This window comes from Melospiza melodia, chromosome Z, assembly GCF_035770615.1.
Source record: "Melospiza melodia melodia isolate bMelMel2 chromosome Z, bMelMel2.pri, whole genome shotgun sequence".
Taxonomy (NCBI): Eukaryota; Metazoa; Chordata; class Aves; order Passeriformes; family Passerellidae; genus Melospiza; species Melospiza melodia.
The window spans coordinates 19,174,796-19,194,129 of record NC_086226.1 but is presented as its reverse complement, the minus strand read 5'-3'; the positions used below and the strand labels follow the sequence as shown (position 1 = coordinate 19,194,129).

At 33.5% G+C, this 19,334-nt stretch overlaps 1 protein-coding gene across 1 annotated transcript in view; it reads left to right on the top strand.

The window, feature by feature from the left end:
- The window catches only part of ADGRV1 (adhesion G protein-coupled receptor V1), a 275,529-nt gene that overhangs the window by 55,740 nt on the left and 200,455 nt on the right, over positions 1 to 19,334 (top strand). The window contains exons 30-43 of the mRNA XM_063181284.1: positions 720 to 935; positions 2,105 to 2,320; positions 3,201 to 3,445; positions 3,641 to 3,822; positions 4,609 to 5,420; positions 6,649 to 6,858; positions 11,216 to 11,346; positions 11,589 to 11,688; positions 12,642 to 12,821; positions 14,351 to 14,514; positions 15,052 to 15,145; positions 17,783 to 17,861; positions 18,450 to 18,588; positions 19,127 to 19,268. Coding sequence (XP_063037354.1) covers positions 720 to 935; positions 2,105 to 2,320; positions 3,201 to 3,445; positions 3,641 to 3,822; positions 4,609 to 5,420; positions 6,649 to 6,858; positions 11,216 to 11,346; positions 11,589 to 11,688; positions 12,642 to 12,821; positions 14,351 to 14,514; positions 15,052 to 15,145; positions 17,783 to 17,861; positions 18,450 to 18,588; positions 19,127 to 19,268 — 2,910 coding nt within the window. The remainder of the gene's footprint in view (positions 1 to 719; positions 936 to 2,104; positions 2,321 to 3,200; positions 3,446 to 3,640; positions 3,823 to 4,608; positions 5,421 to 6,648; positions 6,859 to 11,215; positions 11,347 to 11,588; positions 11,689 to 12,641; positions 12,822 to 14,350; positions 14,515 to 15,051; positions 15,146 to 17,782; positions 17,862 to 18,449; positions 18,589 to 19,126; positions 19,269 to 19,334) is intronic.

Genomic DNA, 19,334 nt, shown 5'->3' with positions numbered 1-19,334 from the left:
GAAAAAGCATGAGTATTTCTTTTTCCGTTTTGCATTTCTTATGGAAAGTGTTTCAGGCCAAATACGTTATGATATTTGTTTGTGCACTAATACATGCTTATTTAGCTTTGTTTCAGGAAGTTCAGTAGTAGAAAATAGCTAAGCTGGTTTTTTAAATTAAACTACAAAAAAGTCTTATTAAAAAAAAGTGTCGTGATGCTTTCTTAGTGTTGACAATGTTTACTTAATTTCTCATTCATATAAATTCGGGTCGTTACAGCCTGTGTGCTTACAGCCATTTGTGCTTCAGAACTTCTTAGCATGTCTAATTGCTGCCCTTGCTCACAGATTAAGGGGTACCTTCAAATATAATTCCACTTGGAGTAGAAATCTTACTTATATTTCATCGTATCAAAAGTAAAACTGAAATTATTGTGAACTGTATTGATCTTATTAGTCTTATGGTTAAATAAATAAATAAATTCACAGTACTTCATCTTTTCAAAAAAATTATGCCTTGTATGCTCCAAAGCATAGTAGAATAATGTTCAGATTTTCTGCCAGAACATAATTTAGACAGATGTATTTTGATGTGGCTTGTAGTTATGCTTTGTCCAATTCCAAAAAAGATAATTTTCATGAAAACTAGAGACAGCTAAATTTACATGTGTGCCTATGAACTCTGTAGCCATAGTAATAGTTTCAGGTATCACTCACTAAGTTTTTTCTTTATATTTCAGTTATAAATTCTCCTCGACTTGGTTTAGTGGGTGAGACAATAGCTCATGTGATTATCGATGCCAATGATGATGCTTTTGGAACACTTCAGCTTTCAGCTTCAGCTGTGCGAGTTGCTGAAAACTATGTTGGACCAATCATTAATGTGACCAGAACTGGGGGAATATTTTCAGATGTTTCTGTGAAATTTAAAGCTATGCCAATAACTGCAACAGCTGGTAAGAAAGCAGAAGAGCAGAACTATGCAGCCTTTGTTAAAGTTGAAACAAGCAAATGTGTAATGAATGATGTGTTGTATAACAAGAATGAAATATAAGGCATTGATTGTGCTTAGCAAATATGAATCTAAGACCTAGGGGAAAGTTTATGCATTATCGCTGGAGAACTTGAAAGTCAAATGAGGGAAGGAATTGGGGTGTTTGTTTAATTTGTTTGTTTATTTAGCAGACAACCACTTAAACACCCCCTTTCCTCCCACCTCCCAAAATGCTATAGTAGTATATGTAAAAACAATTTAGTCCCATGTATATATTTAAACATGTGTATATTTAGTAAGCTTAGTGAAGCTTATTGGAGAAGTGAGAGCTGGGGACTTAGCTGTATAACAAATATGGAAAAATCTATCAAAATCCAAGGAGACTTGTACTTCTGAAAATGGAACATAAACATCCGGTATAGCAGGGACCAACATCCAGTTGGTCCCTGCTATAGAGAAGGTACATAAAGAAAGCAGAAAAATTATGAAGTCTCTAGGACTACTTAGACAGTTATAAATTGTGTGCACTATATTTCAGCTAGGTCCAAACTGATTTGGTAAATGATACATGCTCTGAGAATTTTTCATTTAATTTTTATGTATCAGAGTAAGCTTTCAATTAGTTTCTGAAGCAGAGCTGTGATCTAGTGTATCGCAGATGTTCCTCTAGACACTTGAGACAAGTTTGTCTAAAATGAAGTCAACACATAAAAGGTGTGCTTTACTGAAGTCTGCTTTGACAAGGTGCTTCTGTTTCACTTCTATCTCTTGGAAAGCGGGACAGGAATTATAAATCAGATAGTAACATCTTGGTAGTGTGACCTTGTAAACAACAGACAATAATGGACCTTTTCTAACTACCTCTTGGTCTGACAGTTCAGAATCTCTCTCTCTTTTGGTCAGCCAAGTTTTATTTTGATCCAACCACACATCTAAAAGGCAACAGGACATAAATAAATAAATAAACAATTGTTTTGGGTCTAAAGGTAAAGGAAAAGACATCATAAAACACAGAGAAATGCATGTGTAAGCAAAGAGAAGATGTGTATTTATGATAGTGTTCACCACTATCGTAAAGCATTGATATTATCTGTGTTTTATTATTTTGGACTTTTTCATCTACAAATCTAGGTGAGGACTACAGTGTAGCTTCATCAGATGTTGTCTTACTAGAAGGGGAAACAAGTAAAGCTGTGCCAATTTATATAATTAATGATATCAATCCTGAGCTTGAGGAGTCATTTTATGTTCAGCTGCTGAACCAAACAACAGGAGGAGCCTTGCTTGGATCTTTGACGAGGGCAATCATAACTATTGAGGCTTCTGATGACCCATTTGGATCCTTTGGTAAAGGAGTACATATTTTCTTTCTTCCATTAACATTTTTTTTCTGGGCGTTTGTGGGGGAGCTGCAACTTGGCAGCTGAATAAAAACATTCAGAAGTTGAAACGTCGGTATAGAGAGTAAAGGAAAAGATAAGATGAACTGAATTACAACATGTAATAAAAGGAATAATGGGGCTTTATTATAACAGAAGCATTGAGCCTCTTAGAGGCTCTGATTGTTGGCACCAAGCAGTAAACAAGAGGCAATAGGCAGAAACTGATGTCCAGGAAGTTCACCTGAGCATGAGGCAGACCTTCTTTACTGTAAAGGTAGTGGTGCACTAGAATAGGTTGCCCAGAGAGGTTGTGGAATCTCCTTTAGTGGAAACATCTAAGAAATGTCTGGACACATTCCTGTGCCGTGTGCTCTGGGATGACCCTGCTTGAGCAGGGAGCTTGAATTGGACGATCTACAGTGGTCCCTTCCACCATGACCCATTCTGCAAGTCTAAAAAACAGCAATTTCTACTTAACGTATTCCATGTTAAATAGTTATAGTTTATTTCTTTAATAAGTGACATGGAATCTGGTAAAGAGTTTCTTTGCTGGGAATAATTATGAAGTTATATTCTAAGACCTTAGAAATAGTTCATGCTTAGCCTCAAACTATAGGTGTGTTGGAATAGACTTTTTGGATGAGGGCTTAATTTTCATGCTAATTTACTGTGCAGATGAAAACATAAGTATTGAAAGTCTGCTTTTAGGTTTAAACATGATTAAGGGGGGTTTACCTGTGCAAATAAATGCAAACAAGTAAAATAAAACCCTGTACTTCAGAAACTGATATATTTACTTTCAATTTTATTGTTAATGCACTACATCTCCCTATGGTGTATGTCAGTTTTTCAGAATACCCAATTCACTGTGGAGGAGCCTGAATTTGGATCAGTAAGCATAAATCTGCCAATAATCCGCAATGCTGGGACACTGGGTAACGTTACTGTTCAGTGGGCTGCTACCATTAATGGGCATCCTGCTGATGATGACTTGCGAGTTGCCATGGGTAATGTTACTTTTGCCCCTGGGGAAGCCATTCAGATGTTGCTGTTGGAAATCCTGGCTGATGATGTTCCAGAAGTGGAAGAAGTAAGTAGAGCAGTTATGTCTCTCTTGAACAGTATTAGAGTTTTAACTTGTGTAAGAAAAGTGTGCAGATCAAAGCAGGAAATGTTATGTCAGAAAACTGCAACAAGTTCAGATTTTATTTTGCTTGTGATTATTTTTAGAAATGGCAAAAATTATCTAGCTGCATTATTTTTTCTTCTTCTTTTTCTTTTTGAGATCATCCATATTGAATTAATTCAGGCCTCCAATGGTGGTGCTATCGGATTAGATGCTGTGGCAAATATTGTTATACCTGCCAATGATAATCCTTATGGCACAGTTTTCTTTCATCAATCCTCATATCGAATTCAGGAGCCACTAGAAAGAAATTTACTTGCTAATATATCAGTCAGGAGAAGGTCTGTATAATATTGGCTGATTTTGAATCTCTTTTTTTTGTTGTTGTTGTTTTGGTTTGGTTTGTTTTTTGTTGTGTATTTTTCTGCAATAATTTTAAATGTCGCACCCTTGTATAGGTATTTGCATCAATTTCTTGTTCTGCCAGTTTTTATTTCCGATACATTGATTTTGAGCTAGATGTCTGCTTGTTAGAAATGTATATAAAGTACAAATGTAATAAATGTGTAGTGTAAACCCAGTGTACACTATGTACTTGAAGTTTTATTTTGCCTGTTAAATTGACAAACTATTTAAATCTGCAAACCAGCCTGTTCCTGTGATTTTAACTGGGGGACAAAATGGATCAAATGTTGTGTGATGGAAGACAAAATGAAAAACAGAACAGGTTTTTCATGTGAACATGGTATCCTGAGGACACCTCAGAGGAATGATAACAATGCTAGACAACAAAGGCTTTTTCTTCCTTGACAGTCCTAGGAAGACTAAGTTAACTCCAGAAACAAATGTTTGCGAACATGCATGCTTAATAGACTGCTACCCAAACTATAAACACTAAAACTTTCTCTCCAAAAAACCCAACTACTCAGTTGGTAGTACTAGCTTCAAGGGAAGTCACTGAATTGGTACTGCTAACTTCAAGGGAAGTTTAATTAGCTATTTGTAACTTTTCAGCAATTCAGAAGTCATTAGTTGATTTTGTTAATTTTATTCTTAACCCAGTAACATACAGAATATTAGACATGCTTCACCAGCTAACATAATATTTTTATTTTAATGTCTTTTAGTGGGGGAAGGTTTGGTCAACTGCAAATATTTTACAGCACTTCTGAGACTGACATTGTAGCTCTTGCCATTGAGCAAGGTGAGGATATACTGGCCTATTACAACTCTCCTGTACAAGGAATTCCTGACCAGCCATCCAAGATGAGAGTGAATGTGTCAGCAGCGAGTGACCCACTGTATGCCTGTGCAACTCAGTGCCTAAAAGAACAAGCATGTTCAGCCTTTACATTTTCCAGTGCCTCTGAGATTCCTCTCTGCCTCTGGCTGACAACAGAGATCGAGCCATTAACTAACATGTCAGGATTATGGACCTACAAGAAAAACATCAGCAGTACATCCATTCTGTTTAGCACACAAGCCATTGCTGGTAGTGATTACGAATCTATCACAGGACAGTGGGCCATCATGCAGGAAGGGGAAGAGTTTGCAAATCTCACAGTTACCATATTTCCTGACAACCTGCCAGAACTGGATGAAAAATTCACTGTATGCCTGTTGAAAGTTGAACTATTTAACATCTCAGCCAGCTTAAAAAATCAACCAACTATTGGACAGCCAAATACTTCCACAGTTATTATAATGATGAATGGGGATGCCTTTGGAGTATTTAAGATCTATAGTGTAAGTCCCAATGCAACAGAAAAAGGTCTGTATGTTGAAGTAGAAGAAGGTCCTCAGGCCAGCGTGCAGCTTATGATAGACAGGACAGAAGGCAGCCTGGGACAGGTGGCAGTGGAATGGCGTGTTGTTGGTGGAACTGCTACCCCAAACTTGGATTTTGTGGGTGTTGGTGAGATTCTGGTGTTTGCTGAAGGTAAGGCTAGGTTTAGCATTAACTTCTCTTGTCCAAAACTAAAGAAAACACTACACAAACACACAAAGACCACAAAAATGAAAAAAAAAAGGATGAAAAGTATAATATTAAAGTATTTTTTTAAGAAATATTGCAGTGTGTATTATAAAGATAACATTTTTACTAAATAAATAAGGAATAATGTTGCTGAAATAGGTGTTGTATCAAAAATAATGAAAATGAGAATCAGGCCTAAGTGATCTTTTGTTCTTATCTTCTCAATACAATACTATTTTTTAATGATATATCTTTTTAGCTTCTGAGATTGTATTGATTTCGTAACATAGCAGTAGTTAAAAACCTGCAAATAAGAAACATCTATGTCAGGCATTATTTAAGCACTGTGCAACATGACGGATGTATTTTTGATTTTCAAAGTCTGAGATAACTGAGCAACTGTTTTGAAAACCAATTATGGGAGTGTAGTAAAGATTCGAGTGTTCATTTAGTTTGCTAAATGATCTGAACTTTAATGAAGGGTTGCCAGGAGTGATTTGGAAACTGACATGTAATTATGTTAGTGTTTGTAAGTTTACTAAATCTATTTTCAAAATATTTTGAAAGGCTGTATAACAAAAAATATATGTATGGGGTAAACTGATAATTAGTACAGGTTAGGCACATACAATGACCAATAGGATTCTGTTGCAAATTGTAATGTATTATAGAGACTGGTAATTGATTGTGTTTGCTGCTTACATTGTCATTCTTCTGTATTCCAGAAGACATATAACTTATACAGTGACAGGCCACTTTAATGCATTTCCTGGTCCAGTAAATATATAGTCAAATTTCATGTACATATGTCTGTATGTGACATCAGAAAAATGTTTTAACTTGGTAATTTTTTTTACAAGAATTATATTCCCCTTTTCTAATTAAAATTTGAAAGCCAGAGAACTTATAAAGCAAATAAGAATTCTAGGCATTCAGAAATTATGCGAAATTGTTAATTTCTATAGAGTATATTTAATTATTTTTAAATTATATTGCCTAGCGTACCATTTCATTAGTAATTGAATAAATTTTCATAACGACATTCACTAACTTCTAGACAGGTAAATAAGTAAAGATTCTTCATGTCTTTTTTTATATTAGTTAAGTATTTACTACTAGAGTAGATGATTGCATCTTTTTAAGGTGATTTTCATGTGAACATATAAGTATGTATATGTTCTTCTATTTTTAGGTGAAACAAAAAAGATGGTCACAGTGACCATTTTAGATGATCCAGAGCCAGAGGACAATGAAAGCATCATAATCAGCCTGGTGCATACTGAAGGAGGGAGTAGGATTCTGCCCAGTTTCGACACTGTCACAGTGGTTATCCTGGCAAGTGACAATGTGGCAGGAATCATTGGCTTCCAGACAGCTGGAAGGTCCGTTATTGGTCATGAAGGTGGGTTCTGTGTGTTGACCACAATCATTTTGATTAACATCAGCTTCCATTTTTGTGCTTTCTGTTGATAACCATTATGTGATTGTATCACTGTTCAGAGAATGCCAGCAAACAGAGAATAACCCCATACTCAGCACACAGTTCTTTGCATTTTTAATTCTTGCAAACATAGATTATACTTAAATGAAGTCTATGGAAAAGATGAATAGACTATTTCCAAACCCATATTTCACCATTTGTTCTTTCCCTTCCTTTCTCTGAAGATTATGCCTTGCTTCTATTGGCATTGCATTTCTAACTCCTTTTAGCATTTCTCATTCATTTATACTATCTTCCAGAACTATATATAAACCCCCTTATACAGAACAATTGCTAATCTTAAGCAAATGTTATCTATCACTGACTTAAAATTAGCTTTTAATATCTAGAAAATATTCCCACAGAAATTAAATAGGAAAAAATCTTCCATCTTTCTAAAGTTTCTCTTTGCATTTTTTATAGCAGCTCATTTTAGGAGTGCGAAAATCTTGATGTCACCACTCAGTCATGACTTTTGACACTGATAATAGTTGCATATCTAGTGTCTATCAGTGTTTTAAGAGAACATGTTTCATGTTTTACCTAGAGTTGGTAAAGTTCTGCATAGGACAGTAATAATAATAATTGTGACTGCTCTTGTTATCCCTTGCTGGCATATCAGTGTATTGCAATCTCAAATTTTTATGATGTGTAAACTGATGGGTAGAGAAAACTAACAGAAATCTGATGTCCAAGAATGTATGCACTGAATTTTTTGTTGGAAAAAATAGTCTATCTCAAAAGGACATGGTCTGTTTTTTTCCTGTAATGAAAGGACACCATAAGCTTTTGGGTTTTGCTTAGAGTTTGTGTTAATTCTATTGTGCCCAGTTTCCAACCTTTATTATTCCACATTAGTGGTTCTGATCTGCCTGACAAGCCAGCTGCATTCTCGCAGTCTAAGAATAGCGCAGGGAATTAATTCAAACCATCTCATTCCCCAAGGTTATGAAAATGTTATACACTTTCCACAGGTCTGGAGCTGAAATACTCTGCTATGTATAGTATGTATATAGTGCTATAACTGATCACAATTCCTTTAGCTTGCGAAAAACAATGCATTGCAGTGCATTATAGCAAGAAAAAACAGCCAAACTAGTTCACTTTGATTAAAAAAAAAGGAATGAGCTAAGGCTTTCATGTGATTTCGGTGATTTTACTTCATTTTCATTATCAAGTTTTTTCTTATGAAGACAAACTTCAAGCATAAATCAAAATAGTGTTATCTTTTATATTTATTGTATTATTGAACAGTTTCTGTTAAGCAACTCAGTCTTTTTTTCAAGCTGTTCATATTATTTATCCCTGTGGGGAGGAAAGATTTGAAAAACTGAAGATTGGTGAGGAAAGAAAAATAAATTCATTTTAGAATTGTTTTTACTTAAAGACCAACACTAGAGATGGGAGATGTTAGAAAATACTCAGTGTGAGAAAATTCAGGTATTTGTGTTCACTCTGGATTGTTGGCTGTCAACCGAAAAGAAATGGATTTTTCTCACAAGGAGATAACAGAATGTTGTTAAAGTCTTAAAAGCCTTTCCCGTAGACGTGGACCTCCCTGTAAGCAGGAAAGGGAGTTAAGAGGGGTAGTGAACCACGGCCTGGTGAGGGATTTGTGCATTGTCAGGCCTTTTGATATGTAGCACAGTGCTCAGGCCTGGGCACTTTTTGCCCTGCTAATATGGAATAAGTTTAGCAGTCTTGGTGTCTCTGTTTTGAAAGTTACGTAATGGAATAAATCTTTTCTTTGCACTTCAGTGGTGGATCATGGCTGTCTTGGTGTTACCTGCATATATTCAGTTCACACAATCACCGTATTGGGGGCAGCAGCAGCATTTAAGTACAGGCAGAACAGGCAACAGTTGTATGACTGTGACTCAGTTGGGTGAAAACACACTGCAATAGCTTAAAATAAGGAGCAAGAGGAGAGTTCATTAGATCCTCTTCTCTTTGATAAAGGAAGAAATCTAAGGAAAAATTTAAAATGGTAAAATATTAAAAAAAACCCAAACCATAAGAAAAAATAGGGAAATTAGCCTAATAATACTTTCAATCATGAGAGATCAATTAGTATTTATGTTAGTATTTCTAACTGGATAGGAATAACAAAGATTTTGGTAAAGCTGGCTGAGCTTTAAATGAGTCAGTAGCTGAGTACTGGAGAGTCTTTAATTGAGACAAATTGTACTTCAGGTTTCTTCTTGATGCTTGGATTACAGTGTATCAGGGTTCTGTGCCTTGAAGTATTTTACAGTCTTCAGTGAAAACTTGTTGTATTACATAATGTTGCACTGAAATGACCTTTGTATATATCTATGTATATGTATATGTATATGTGCATGTATATATATATGCATATGCATATGTATATGTATATGTATATGCATATGCATATGTATATGTTCTGTGATGATACTAAAGTAATTATTTTCTGTCAAATATTTATTTGTATGTAATGAATGTGCAAAATTTTCAAGTAGGATAAACAGATTTCAGAGCAGTGTTAAATGATATGAAAAATTAGCCTTAGGGGAACTGGTAAATTGTCAGTCTGCCCTCAGATATCTGACTGTAGAAGCAGAATTCTTGTGATGTCAATAAATTTTGAATTCCTTTGTTCTCTTAGAACTAGTATTAAACAACTTAAAACAAGGCTTAAATGAAGTTTGAAATAATGAGACTGATAACATACTAAAGCTGTATACTGGAAAATTGGTGTATAGAATTTTTATTTTACTTCTTTGCAATTTCATTTTTCAGTTTCTTAAGGTCTTTTGAAGTTTGTTGTTCATATCTATCTCATTCATAGCCAATATATTGGCATCTCTCAAATATTTCCTTACCAAACAGTGAACATGTCCAGAAAGTGATCAATATTTTTCTGCCTGTTTCAGATATACAATACTATCCTGCAGTATAATAATTTGGTGTTCTTTGAGCTACATGGTCAGTGAGAGTAGCTGTGCTGCTCGATGTATGCCATGGACTGAGAACACAACCTAACACCACATCTTCTCTTTCCCTTTCACAGATGTATCTCAATGATTCTCAATAGGGTAGCTTTTAAGTGTGTACATAACACAAACTAAAAGATGGAATTATTCCTTGTTCTGCAACAGCAAAAAAAATTGGTATCAATTTATACCGATACTAAGAAAACAATTTTCAGTCAATTGAGGATGGACCTAATCTTGCATGATTATTTCCAAGCTCCTCAATACTGCATGTCCTTGAAAACTAATTCCACACTTACATACTGGCAAACTTTCATTCTGTGAACTGGGAAAATGATATTGTCATAAAGATGCAATGGACTTATGTATTATAAATAAAAGTCTCTCCTGTAATGGAAATATATTGCATAATTTTCATAATGTTACCTGCTGATCAATTTCATATTAATATAATATGTGATTTTGCATGCACATATTTAAAATATTTCATTTTATGCCAAATAGTTATTTTGTTTAAATGTATATAGATGTTTCATACTTTATAATAATATAAATTTTCTTAATTTTTCAAAACTTTTTTAAGAGTTCACTCTTCAAAAGTCAAAAGTGATCATTTGGTTAAATATTATAAATGTGTAAAAAATACTATAATTACTTCCTAGAGATGCTTGTTTTCATTTGATACTTATTATCTCGGAAATTATAATAAATTATTAAAATATTTTTTTAAATTAGCAAACATTTATGTTTTGCTTCTAAATACTGTCCTTTTAAAATTATGAATTGGGTTTTTTTCTGGACGTTTTCTAACGTCCAAAAACTGGTAACATTTGCAAATTCTAACTCACATAAATGGAACTTCCGGGTAACTGCAAGCATTTTTACACATGCATTATTTGAAGTCACAAGACAGTGCAGATATTAGGAACATGTCTATTCCTTGCCACTTAGCTGCTGTAGAAAACTGTGTTAAAGCTTGTGTAGGGTATTTATTCTGTGTATAGTTCACACTCAGATACTGCTCTTCTATTGTCCATGTTTTGATAGCAGTTATGCATATGTACCAGGTTTTTTATATTTTGATAGATCTTTCTGAGAATGAACTACATTCATAAAAACCCATGAGGAAAGAGTTCAAATTTGTGAGGGTTTTGTTTCAATTAAAAAAAAAATAGTACATAACTACTGGGAAGCTCACTATTAAAAATATTAAGGTTTTACATAAAAAAAAACTTTAACTGTGATTAATTTTTTTGTTTTCATTTTAATAGTTGAATTGTAGAAGAAGAAATCCCAAAATATTGCATTTTGTCATTTGTTCCTAGGAGAACAACTGCAATTCCATGTTGTAAGAACTGCCCCAGGACTGGGAAATGTTACTGTTGAGTGGAAGATAGTTGGACATAACATAGAACAAAATTTTGAATACTATTCTGGAATTCTCTTTTTTCCTGAGGTGAGTCCATAAGAAAATCTAATGGCTACAAGACAATATTGTAATTTGAAGTGAGCTGACAAAACAAATATGCTTTTAAAGCAGTCTTCCTTGTTTTGATATGATTAAACAGCAGGGAGTTTATACTTTTCAGTATTCACCTTGGCATTTCTTAAAGATATTGCTCAAAATACATATGATGGAGTGATATTACTTTTACTCTGTACACTAATGACTAATCAGTTTATCAATAACATTTATAGGGAATATTGAATACAACATTATATGTCCACTTGCTGGATGACCGTATTCCAGAAGAAAAAGAGGAGTACCGGATCATCCTGTACAACATCAAAACAGAAGGTAATGCAGAACTACAGAATGCTATATCTGCTGTATCTAAAATTGCCATTTAGTAGTGCAATAACTTTGTGTTTATTAAACCATTTTGGAAGTGTAGGACTATGAATATTGAAAATGTTGCAAACTATGCAAAATTTGTTCACGTTTTATTGGAACAGGCTTGATGCTCCTGTGTATTAATGTATACATATGCTACAAATGTCATAAAATAAATGGATATTTTTAATCTTTTTAAACAATCTTCAAGCTGTCTCTCTGATCTGTCTCTGAATTAGAGGAGGTCAGAATATTTTACTCTTTCATTGAAATTATAATGAGAAAAGAAGCACGAAACCACATCCCTTCTGAAATATCCTTTGTTAAACTGGAATTAGTGTCTAAACACCAAACTAACTTGACATGGGTGGTATTGGTGATAGGTGCCTTGCTAACTTACCTTAATATTTTGTTTACTCCTGTAATCCTTCGTTATAAGTATAAATTCATACAGTTATTCATCATGGCAATACTTATAGTAATTTTTTGATAGAATGATTTAGAAATTGAATATAATTTTAACTTAGTAAATGAATTATGATGAAATTTAGGAATTATAATGAATTCCTAAAGAAATTTTTCTCTTTCTTTTTACAACAGAAGTAGTTTATTGAAGTCTACTGTTTTTTCAGATTTCTCATTTCTTAATACAGTCTTGAACTCTATACTTTTTATGTATACAATTTTTTATTGTGATTGAATGTTCCTATGCTTGTTAAAGAATGCAATTACATATAAGAATTAAGAATTCAATTACATTCCACACAATCCGTAAAATTCATTGAGTATATAATGTGTTTGGTTTGATTTCATTTGCAGTGTTACTGACTATCATTTGTACATAAAAATAGCAGTAACGTAAGATAAAACTTGATTTACCTAATGCAATTAACTGTAGTCCATTGATTCTTTTGCAGGTGTTTCTCCTTCTGGTGCTGCTGTTTTGGATAGTCAAGGATATGAAGCTGTTCTGACAGTAGAAGCTAGTGATGAACCACATGGAGTACTAAATTTTGCTTCTCCATCCAGGGTAGTTTTACTTCCAGAGGAAAACAAAACAGTTCAACTTTTTATTAACAGAGAATTTGGATCTCTAGGTTTGTATAACATCTCCAAGAGAAATGATATTTCGTTTTCAAAATCATTAGACAAATGAAAGTCATGACAGAGAGGGTGGAAATTCTGGAAAACCTTGGATACAACTGTGTTTTCTGGGGTCTTTACTGCAGGCTTGAAAACTAAGTTTTAGTTAAAACTGAAGCCATAAACTTTAATTCCACAGCAAGGGAAGTCTGGGACACATGGTATAGCTAGCTGGCTGTTAGGGTTGTACTTTTACGTCCAGCAAATCTGTCTTGAATTGTCTTTCCAGAAGAAATAAAAAAAAAAAGACATGAGAAAAGGAGCTTGTATGGAATTATCATTCCCACATATTGCATAATTTTAATAATGTTACCTGCTGATCAGTTTCCCCTCTATAAACTTCCAGAATCTGACAGTTTAGGAATATCTCATGGAAAAAGTTGCACTGATGCCTCTGAATTCAGTTTATGCCTCTCCTAAGAATTCTGTATTTCTTTTTAATTCAATTTTCCTTTTAAAATCAAATCAAATAGTACTAACTTCAATAATGTAATGTGTGCCTAAATATTTTTTGTGGTTTTTTTTCCTGAGTACTTTGACTTGCATTGAGAGATAGCATACATAATAATTTTCTATTCATATTTTTAGGCTATATTTAGACCTTTGTTAAAATCTCTCTTATTTTTGTTTTCTTTGTTTTGAGGTGAAGTGATCAGTTGAAACAAACAATCAAGATCTGGGCACACTACAGATTTGCAGAGGAATTTAAATATAATTTCTTTTTTTCCCATTTCTTTTTTAATGTCAATCAGTATGTAAATTACCTTTCAAATGCTACTTAGGAAAATATTAATAAATTCTAAGTTTCCATTGTAAATGTAAAATCTCTCAATTGAACTCCATATTTATTTATTAAAATGAAGGTTCTTTTATATCTTATGTTTTATTTCATACAGACTAACTTTGAATTTCATTTGACATTTTATCTCCAGAATCACTCTCTTTAAATTTGCAACTTGACTTACTGTGGCAGATTTGTGAGATGTGGCTTTGTAATAATAATAAAAAAAAAAAAGTCTAGCTTTTCCCTCTAGTATAATTAATCAAGGTGTCCTGTAATTTTTATTCTCTATAAATATCTATGTCAGTCTATTTGGGAAGGAAACTAAATTTAGAACTCTCCTTAGAGCCTTTCTTAGACATCAGTCATTCCTGAAACACTCTACTTCCCTTGACACCAAACCTGGTATAAATAATACATTAGATGTCCCAGGTATGTAATGTAATATTTGCAGTTCACAGCACCTCAAATAGATGAATGCATTGGGTCCTAATGCTTTCTGAGTCCTGTAATATTGGACAAATTATTAAAGGCTGTACTGAAAGAAATAAGTCCCATTGGTGTTTTAATCCTCTGGTTTGTAGTTAGGCTTTCCATTTCTTCAATGAGCATTTGGTCTGTTTTCTTTGTCTATTCTAGTGAACATTTCGTAAGAATTGAAAAAAAGTGGTTTTTTTTTTTTTTTGGTCACATTTTAAACAGGTGCTGTCAATGTTACATATGCCACAGTTCCAGGATTGGTCTCCTTAAGTAATCAGACAGAGGGGACCTTGGCTGAACCAGGAGCTGATTATGTAGCTGTTTCTGACTCAGTGATTTTGAAAGAAGGAGAAACATCAGCTGCCATAAATGTTACTATTCTAGAGGTAAATTCTATATCATTTCACTCTATACTTATTGGTATGACAATTGAAAAGGAATATTGTGGAACCTGAATCTTTTTTGCTGTATTATTTGAAGCTATTGATTTTATGGTAATTTAGAAAGACTTGCTTTGTTCTTTAATAATAAAATCACAGAAAGACAAATAATAACAGAAGACTGCTATTTATAGTTAAGTGAAATTTAACTCTCTCATAATGACTTTATTTTCTAATATTCAGATCAGTGTCATTCATTGCTTGCTTCTGGCTCTTATTTTATCAGTAGTTGCCATGTGTGCCTGCAGAATTGAGCAGAAATCTGTTCGCATCTAGTTCAGAGTCACTGCAGTATTTTCCATTAAATGTAACGTTTACTTTATAATTTACATTTTATGTAAAAATGTCCAGGAAATTGGAAACATAAATTAATTCTAATGTTGCTATAAGGTTAGAGACTTGTAGCGTGTTATTTTTTGACAAATTCTGTGATTGTTTCTTAAAGAAAATGAAAAGAGAATATACTGGATTTGTGTTTTGTAGGATGATGTACCAGAAGTACAAGAATTCTTCTTGGTTAATTTAACTTCAGTGGAACTTATCATGAACCATTCAACTTCCTCCCCTCCAAGGCTGGGTAAAACAACTTACAAACCATTATGATTATTTTTATTTTTATATCTGTTGAATGCACATTATATTACTCTGGCATATCATTATTCCGCTTGCCACTTCCCAAATAAGCCAAAATGAGACAAGGTATTCTGCAAGAAACATTGTAGAACATCAAGCATAGTCATTATGACACTATTTTTTAAAGCCCTGTAAAAATTATAAGACAATTTTCACAGAGGAGTTATTTAGTAATTACCAGTTGGAGAATACAGTTATCTCAAAAGTTGTGTTGGCAATGTGTTAATGTGATTTTAATTTCTGTAAATGACAGAAACAAATATGTACAAAGAATTCCTTCAAGTTCCTTTGCTCACTCTTTCAAAAGTATCTTTTTATTACTTTTTATCAGATTTGCTTGTAGGAGTCATGATCTACTGTGTTCCTACTCTTCCACAGAACTTCATTTATTGCTTGCTTATTGCGTTCCTCATTCTGCTGCCTAATTCAGTAGCACAGCTGCCATTGGCTTTAAAGACAGTTGGGTTATCCTGTGACACCAGTGATTAATTGTGCTGATTATTTCTTACATCATCTATGACTCTTTTTCCCTTTCTTTGCATGCGTATTGAAGTGACAGAATTAATTCGTTACAGACTGAAAGGTAACTTGCAAGACTCATTGCTGCTGTATAGACTGAGCTCTGATTAGTTTAGTCTAAAATTTAAAACACAGAAAGAGTAACATTAAAGTATGAAGGATTTCCTGATTTAAATTGCTCTGAGCAACACATAATCTTACCTTCTGCCGTAAGTGGTTAGCAGTCTGAGTATGACCATTTGACTCTGATGTACTTAGGATGATCAGATAATAGTTTTAATCCATGAGGCAAAATTTTGTCCTCATTATAAAATGTCGCAATTAATTCTGTTATCAGACTATTTTCTAATCTTGTTTTTCCTTTTTGTGTATTTTCTTTGTTATGATTGAGAATTCAAATCCTTGTTGATGCAGTGCATTTGTTTAGGATTTAGCAATCCTGTTCTCCATAATAATTTTAAATTACTAAACCTTTAATATAATTCTGGGTGTCTAATATCAAAAGTGATGGGTGTCCTGCACATGGTACTGATATGCAGTTAATCGTACCAATCTGGAATATATCATAAATGCTGTCTCTGTCTTAGCCATGTGCATGCAATATGTGCTGTAGGTCTGGGATGTCTGTGACATATAGTTAAACGCATGGAACTTAAGTGACCTTTATTTCTGATCTGAGATTTTCTGGATATGGAGCAGAAGCAGGAAACATGAAGGACAATTCTGTTTTCTTCATGCTGCTCTCACTCCATCCCATCATCTAGAACAGGTGGAAGAAAAGGTCCGACTCTAATACAAAAGTGCAAGGAATTAAGAAAAGGGAAAATGTTCAAAACTTGAAAATGATGAAAGAAAAATAAATACACTTAATGGATAGGAGCAAGAATTAAGAAAGGGTAAAATGGCAGGAGGTCATCAGGAGAGAGCGGAGATGCCAGATGTGAAATTAGAGGTCTGATATTGAAAGTGAAGTGTTATAGGTCTTGAGTGAGTTGATCAGACATGATGAGGGAAAACACCAGTTAGGAATCTGAAGGGTCTATATGCACTGTAATCCCTATGGATTTCTAAAGCTTTCTGCTGCCTGTATAGAGGTGTTGCAGCTGCTGTTCATATTCATCATTGTCTCATAGTGTTAGATCTGCATTCAAGCCAGTGATCATTTTTATCTGATTTAATAGAAATCTCTCAGATTGATCTAAAAATAGTATATTTACTACAGATTAAGTGGAGTCAATTTGTTTTGTAGAAATTGTCAATCTTAATTTATTTTTAATTTTTATTAAAGTAAATTGAGATATTCATGTGATGCTGTTTAAACAAAATAAGGCATTATTTTGTCAGAAGAATCAAGTTCTGACTGTCAAGTTCTGGTCTGTGAAATTAGTGGAAATTGCCGGCATTAATCTATTATTAATATTTTCACAGGGCAATACATGCAATAATCTTGCAAAGTTATTATGGATAAACATGTATTTTTGTATGGTAATAGAATCTTAAAATACATAAACTAACTAAAAAGAAAATAGCAATTCTTTTTTTATAGCAAAATCTGTGGTGTGTGCCATTAAGATATATTATCAGGCACTAAAACATTAATATGAGATGATATATTGGATAGTTTATTATTCTTTTTTACTCATTTACCCTCCAATATTCAGAATGGCACTGTCTGCAAAACATTAAATATCATCATAAGAAAAAAACACAATGAATTAAGACTTGATGAAAATCTTGCTGTTGTAATTTTCTACTTTTTCTGTGCCATGAGTTTCCTTCAATTTTTTTCTTTTTTTTTTTTTTTAAATACATTGAATATAATGGTGGTAATTCAAGGCCCTGTGTTGTAGCTCTAATAGTAAGCTACTAAGGACAGATTTTCTTGAAGTCTTTCCAAGTATCCTGTTCACTTCCTTTTCTCCTCTACATTTTTGAAATGGAAAATTATTTTTTTCTTCTACAAAATTAGTAATGATATAAAGAAATGCTTCTGTTATTCTTGAAAATAATGAAAATTAACTCTGTGGTTCTTACATACTTGTCTTTCTGTTTTTCCTTTTAGATGTAGAAGGCTTAGCTTCTCAAATTATTATTGATGCTAATGATGGAGTAGGCGGAGTAGTTGAATGGGAAAGTACCAAGTAAGTCTTGTCACCTTGAAGAACTCCCTATGGGAGTTAATGATTAGTGTTGCCCAACTATTTTCATTTTCTGTTAGCAGTAAAACTCCTATTGACGTTGGGAACAGATCTTTGAGCTGACTACATATTACTCAGTTCAGTGGAACTGGAAAGATAATGCCCACACAAGAAGCCCAACATTTGCAGTATGTTTACTCAGAAATCTCATGTTACCATGTATTTATTTTCACTATTGTCCTTTGGTATTGTGGACTTCCATCACTCCCTCAAGCCTCCATCCAGTGCCCCAGCCTCTGCATCCGTGTAAGCACGCACATTGACATCTCCCAGATCTTTTTCACTGATTTCCAGGAGCTAGGAAAAAGGCATCCATGCTCATAGACAGGCTTAACCTAGTTCAAGTCCATTTTTATAAGAAAAAAAAGGTATAATGGTAGCATTAGACACGTGGCTTTACTGTAATAGGCACTTTTTCTTAACAGGTAGAGGGGATGGTTTTAAGTGAAAATATAAAAATTATCTATCTACCATCTTATTAAAATAACATGCTCAGTGAGCCCTGAGAATTTGTCTTGGTTTTTGTTTAAGTTTTGCAGTTAATGAAAGTCATGGGAATCTGACCATAATGGCATACCGAAACAAAGGATCTTATGGAAATGTGTCTGTGTTTTTTTATGCCCAAAATTTGGAGGCACAACTGGGTTTGGATTTTTATGTGGTCTCAAGGGTAAGAAGCAGATTTTAAATCTAGTAGTTTTCGTTTCTTCAACTTCCTAAAAAGAACATAATCTTATTTATTCTGCAGAATGGTCACTAGTACAGCCATATTTCTCAACTTCTTTCAGTTGCTCTGATCATCTGAATAGCGATAGATTTAGTAATCTTATTTTAGTCTTTCTTTCTTTTTTAGTACTAAAGCATTTTAAAATATAAGACACATTTTGAACTTTGAAACATCTATTTCAAACACAATTTGCTTAGAAAGAGAATATAAGATATTATGTAAGTTTTAATATTTTTTTGCAAAATAACTTTCAAAGTGAATTGCTCTTGTTTGTCCTCACTCTATGATGTGCTAAACTATTTAATTATTTTGCTTCTTTTCCAGTCAATTTATAAAATTATTATAAAAATTGACATAGAAATTACTCTTCTTGCCTCTTCTTTCTGCCTTATTTAAGACAATTCTGCTTAACCTTAGTTTAAAATTTCTGTGTGCATTATCAGCTAATGAATATTCAATGCTTTCTGTGTTTCAATGCTAGACTCTTTTTTTTGCTGATGGAGAAAGGAATAAATCTGTTGTTGTTGTGATTTGTGATGATGATATTCCTGAAGGTCCTGAGAAGTTCCAGTTAATTCTAACAAATCCCTCATTTGGCCTGGAATTAGGGGAGAACACAACAGGTAAAACTTAGTTTTGATGTTCTCATTCTTCAGAATTGTATCTCAGTCACTTTAATTTCATTCTTC